At 34.3% G+C, this 5,894-nt stretch overlaps 1 protein-coding gene across 1 annotated transcript; it reads right to left on the reverse strand.

Annotated features, from left to right (window-relative positions):
• Positions 1-204: 204 nt before the first annotated feature.
• Positions 205-2,535, reverse strand: LOC144575055 (protein NUCLEAR FUSION DEFECTIVE 4-like). The gene is made up of 2 exons (XM_078325181.1): positions 1,329-2,535; positions 205-821 (listed from the first exon to the last, which is right to left on the reverse strand). The coding sequence occupies exons 1-2, from the start codon at positions 2,507-2,509 to the stop codon at positions 395-397; spliced, it is 1,608 nt and encodes a 535-aa protein (XP_078181307.1). The 5' UTR covers positions 2,510-2,535; the 3' UTR covers positions 205-394.
• Between the last annotated feature and the right edge of the window lie 3,359 nt (positions 2,536-5,894).

A 5,894-nucleotide genomic window follows, 5' to 3' on the forward strand; every position in this document is an offset into this window, starting at 1 on the left:
GAAACAGAGACACTTGCAGTTAGTAATTACATTGTCAATTCTATTGCACTATTTTTTTTTTTTTTTGCTTAATTTGTATTCCACAAGTCAATTCAACAACCATTCTAAGAACTGTTAGCTCCAATCTACAAGTCTATTTAGATGTTTTCTGTCCGAGAAGAATTGTCCACGTAAATAGTTTGATTTGTATATACTATTAAAAAATAAAACAAGGATAATTTTTTTGTATGTCTATTATTGGAGTCACTTCAAGAGTATAATACATAAGACCCAAGTAATGGTGTCTCCATTTAAGAAACAAAGGAGACCAACAAAAAAGAAAGAAAAACTATATCTCTATCCCTATATTAAAAATCTAGTACTATAAGCTAAATCTACATATACCAATATTTTTTTAATTAGACAGTAATCTTCTTGGGGAATTCCTAGATCGTACATACAACACGGTACATAATACGGTACCAATTGTACAAGTACAACCCCAGATAAGAAAAGTATTAGCATAGCATTTGCTTCCAATGCACTTGTAATTTCCTTGTGCTCCTTTTTGGTAGAGAAATGCAGCAAAATACCCGAAACAAAACGACCCGACTGGGATATTTGCAACCACTATATTGTGATTTACGCCGAAATTTTTCGTGCCGAATAATTCTGATGTAGCAGATACGGCAAATGACGTAATTGCCCCTGTGCAAGCACCGATGATGGCAGTACTGATGAATAATGTGTAACTGCTTGGGTGTAGGAGGAGGAAAAATGCTGCTGCTGATGGTGCCATAAGTGCTGCCATTGATGCTGTTCTAGAAATAGAGAATCCCCTCCTATATACAGATATAAGAAAACATTAATTTATTGGCATAACAAAATTTCTGATAGAGTAAAGTGGTTCAAAGTAGGACAGAAAACAAAACATCGTGGTGTATTAAATTTACAACCAATCTATTTTCTGGTCCACATTATAGTATTTAGTAAATATAAATAGGACATATTAGAATTTTGGCTTTTTCAACCAGCGTTCTTTCTTGCCACCCTTAATTTTTAATAAAACGTTCAAATCTAACAACCACATAATATCAAAGTAAAAAAAAAAACAAAAAAGTATCCCTATAAATCAATTTCTCATCTCCTACAATTATAATTAGTAAGTACACATGAACTCTTTGAAATGAAGCATGCTGAAACACATGATAACAACCTCTCAGATAAATAATGGGAAACATGTGAAGAGAGAGAAGGATAAAAGAAGAAAAAACTACTTTAACAGATGCAATATCAGTATAATGGAATATGAAGATAGAGATTGATTAAGAAAGAAAAAAGAGAATTACTTGATAGAGAAGTAGTCCAAGAAAGATGGAATGAGGCGACCGAAGAAACCAAAAGACGAGCACAAAGACACCAGAGTTGAAGTCTGGCTTAAACCCCGCGACTCTGCTATTTGACCTAAATTATTCAAAAATACCAACCCTAATGTACCACTAAACATGTAGCTCATGAAATACAGCCAAAAATCCACCTTCTTTAGCATCTCCATCCCACCAACTTCATCGCACTCTTTCTCTTCTACGGGTTGTACCGGTACTGGTACCGTTACAGGTACAATAACCGGTACCACCTCTTCTTCTCCATCTTCCTTCATCTCTTTGGCTGATTCTACATCTTCAATTCTCAAATCATAAATCCTATTCTCTTTCTTATCTCTTAAAATCTTTCTCATGGTTTCTATGAGGCTGATACCAACCGGTACAAACAGGGGAGAAGCTAACAGTACTCCCAAACTAACCATGTGCTCTCTTGACGACAACCCGTACGATTTCGTACCGATACTCCCAACCACAGCACACACTCCGGTAGCTAATGTGATACCAAACATGAAAATGAAAGCAGAGTTGGTTCTTTCTTTGGCAGTCTTAAGCACTCTCAGAGAAGGCGAAACTAATATAGTAACAATCATAGGTAGAACGGCATTGAGGAGGAGGAATGGCTTAGCTTGTAGCTTGGCTTTCGAAAAAACCGCATCAGCTACAACGGTGTAAACCTTAGCACTTAACCCTAGATAACTAGTAGATAAGCCAACTGCAACCCTGCTATCAGATGTGAAGTTTTTTATGCATATAAGATAACACACGGTATTTATCCAGCATATTCCATTGCCGGCTATGGAAGTGAGAGCAAATAGATGCCAGTATTTTAACTTAGAGTTTTCCAAGAAGAGATACTGAACACCGTAACCAACCATACTAAACGCCGCACCAGTGAGCGCCACAAGCCATAGAGGGAGGTAAATGGCGGCCACTCCAGAAAACCAACCGAAGAGTTTTCCCGCATCTGAGGCAAACGCAAGGAAATTGAGTTGCACTTGTGAGATATTCTTTAGATCTTTCAACTGGGATGAGTAAACAGGGAAATCAGAATTGGGGCCATTAATGGCTTGAAGCCATATGGTACCAACTAAGCTCAACCAGTGAAGAGAAGAAGAAGAAGAAGAAGAAGAAGAAGAAGAAGACATAATGGAGGAGGGATTTGAAGTAGTTTAGATTGGAAGGTGAATTCAGTGCTTATGTATTTAAAGAGGTGTTGCACAGTTAAAAGAGTGGTAACAAACAAGTGTCTTTAATGTATGATTGTGATAGGTGTGGTTTATAAAAGAAATATGTGGTTTCTTGTTAGCCAGTCTGAAAAAGTAGTTGAGTGCCGTTAAGTATGGAATTTTGTGATGTTTGATCATATAACCAAAGGTGTATATAAGAGGCGTATAGAGGTGATATCATAAGAAATGGTGGCCCATTCTTGGACTCTTTGTTTATAAATTATACATATATAGAAACGAAAAATTTGAGCAGTTATTAGAGAAGCAGCTAGAAGAGGATTTATTACACATTTCACGCAACTTATGTTGCTTCGCACATTACAAAATTTCAAATTTGATTTATTTTTATGGAGTGTTTTCCATGTAGTGCTTGGGAACATCTTTAATGAATGATCAGTACTAATTTCTAATTCTTTTTAAGGTTTGTTGATAGCGTCACCTTTTTCCTGTTTGCTAAACAAGAATTGTGGTTCTATTAATATTTGCTCACTTAAGTTCTCATTGAAGTTTCAAATTAATGCCTACTTAATAATGCGATCATGCTTACGCCATTTTAGCAAATGCTAGAGATGGTAACAGTTTGCACTTAGGGCTATTTATCTGACACGAACAGTAGATAAATGCCTTAAGTTATCTGAGGAAATCTTAACCAAGCTTTCTTTCTTAGAAATCACAATCCAGTCTTGCCAGAAGTACAACAGATTAAATTCATATTAAATTTAATTGAATGCTGATTCAGACAGAATAACTGAGAAGCCTGAGAAGATTTAAGATGAACTATTGGTTAAAATGTATAAAAATTAATTGAAATAATAAATTCACTGAACTTGGACAACTTAGAAGGGACGTTGCGGCAGCAATTACCTGCTGAATCATCAGTAAATTGTCAAATTAGAGCACTGCCGAACAAATTTTGTTGCTATCATAGGGATGAAAATGGGGATGCATAAGCACCACAATTATCATAAAATGTGGTTTTCCTGTAGCCTGAATAAGAAAGAAAAAAACAGTTGAATCCTCCTTTAATTACTTGGATGGCAAAAGTTAGAAAAGTTTTGGCCATATACACATTACACTGACTTAATAATGTATGTGATTAGCAGCCGGAACTGCTCAATAACCCTAATAAAAATAATGGTAAGATTAATACGCAATGGAACAAATAAACATATAAAAGTCAAATTTAACGAGTTGATCAATTCGAAGAATAACAGTCCGGTACAGCTATTTTGTGAGGGCGGCACGGTACACAGAAACATTCAAGGAATTAACCCAGTTAAGGATTGACAACTCACAAATATATATATCTAAATCTCTCTGGTACTGTCATATCACTGGGAATAATTTGTTACAATTTCATGCAGAAAAGACAATACCAGTAAACATAAGAAGTATAGAAACTCCAGTAATTAGACTTGTTTGTTTGAAATACTTTTTAAAGACTACTTTGTTGTCCTTTTTTCTTCATATTTTTCCTATAAGTGAATATGTTGTTGTAGAAGTCAATCAGTCTAATGGCGGCTACTGGCTAATTTTAGTTTACTTTATGAGAACTCATTTGGTACAATTTCATTACGAAAAGGAAAGGCGTATCTATGCACAAAGACAGCCCAATAGGAAATAATTTCCAGAAAGTTCTCACCGAAAAAGCATGTAGGAAATATATATAGAGAGAGAGAGAACTTGCGTTGATTCGGCCCACTAGGGCCCATTGAAAGGTGAAACAAACAAGAAGACCCACAGAATTAAGTGTCCTAAAAACAAAGCTGTAGGAGACAAAGAAGAAACTATGATTTAGAAAGAGAAAAAAAATCTATAAAGGCAACGGAGAGAAGTAATTTATCTTTTAGTTTATTGCTGGGCTATATAATGATTATGTTTTTTTTCATTTATTTAACCAATTTTCATTTTATTTGCCCATGCTGGAGATTCAATTCTAGCCTAAAACTTACCTGGTACCGGGTCTAGTCTTGTAGAATACCAGTCTGAAGACCCTATAAAGAGAATAAAAAATAAGATGAAAACTCTACAACTAAGTAGTAGACTTCACAAATGGCCAATTTTCAACTAGTAAAAATACTAGGATGAGAAAGTTCTTGACTAAAATCCAAAAGTTTTTATTAACAAAAAATTGGTGAATTTCTTGAGAATTTGCCTCTTGAATTCTAGATACTGGTAGGAGAAGAACCCGACTCGGTATTGGGAATTCAAAGAGGTCATAAATTTAAGCATACATGTATGCAAATTTATATGTGTGAGTTAAAACTTAAAAAGTCTAATGTTCTCCGTTTAATGAAAAAAAGAGTAGATATTCATGATGATACTGTATAACAAAGAAGCCTGCTTACATATATTGCTCCTCTAATAAAAAAAACAAACACAAAAATACAGAACAATTAAAATTTCCTGAGATAGGAAATTTACACTAATCTAAATTAATGGCTTTGCCATTAATTTGTGATCCTTTCTTGTAGCTTGAAATTCAATTGTTCTCTGAATACAACAGCATGCACCATATCAGGAATAACTAACCTTTTATTACACACAGAACGGCCCCTTAATAATTTGGACAAAATATATATTATGTGGAATAGAACTAGGGTGTTCTTAAAGCTCACCAAATCCCTTTGTGACTTGAGAGCTTAACTCAAAAACCCGTTGGATTGATTTCAACCGACGCATCCAAACCGTTGAAACTGATTTACTTCACGAGTGATGAGTTTATATGTCAAATTTATAAATTTTCAAATTAATTTAATATAAAGTCAAGCAGTCAAAAAATGATGAAAAATGGACACATTAAAATTAACTTATAAACCTTCTTTTTATTTATTTTTATGGAGTGTTTTCCATGAAGTGCTTGGGAACATCTTTAATGAATGATCAGTACTAATTTCTAATTCTTTTCGAGGGTTGTGATAGCGTCACATTTTCCAGTTTGCAAAACAAGAATTGTGGTTCTATTAATATTTGCTCATTTAAGTTCTCATTGATGTTTCTAATTCATGCCTACTTAATAATGCAATCATGCTTTCGCCATTTTAGCAAATGCTAGAGATGGTAACAGTTTGCACTTAGGGCTATGTATCTGACACGAACAATAGATAAATGCCTTAAGTTATCTGAAGAAATCTTAACCAAGCTTTCTTTTTTAGAAATATCACAATACAGTCTTGTCAGAAGTACAACAGATTAAATTCATATTAAATTTAATTGAATGCTAATTCAGACTGAAAAACTGAGAAGCCTGAGAAGATTTAAGATGTACTATTGGTTAAAATGTCTAAAATGTGAAAATCCGGAT

The sequence above is a fragment of the Carex rostrata genome, chromosome 2 (assembly GCF_964058835.1).
Source record: "Carex rostrata chromosome 2, lpCarRost1.2, whole genome shotgun sequence".
NCBI classification, from domain to species: Eukaryota; Viridiplantae; Streptophyta; class Magnoliopsida; order Poales; family Cyperaceae; genus Carex; species Carex rostrata.

What these genes read in the sequence shown, in the direction of transcription:
- LOC144575055 (XM_078325181.1), bottom strand. Translation starts at nt 2,509, where the DNA reads ATGTCTTCTTCTTCTTCTTCTTCTTCTTCTTCTTCTTCTCTTCACTGG. An exon ending in TTGGACTACTTCTCTATCAA is followed by an intron (nt 822 to 1,328) that starts GTAATTCTCTTT and finishes ATCTGTATATAG; the next exon opens with GAGGGGATTCTCTATTTCTA.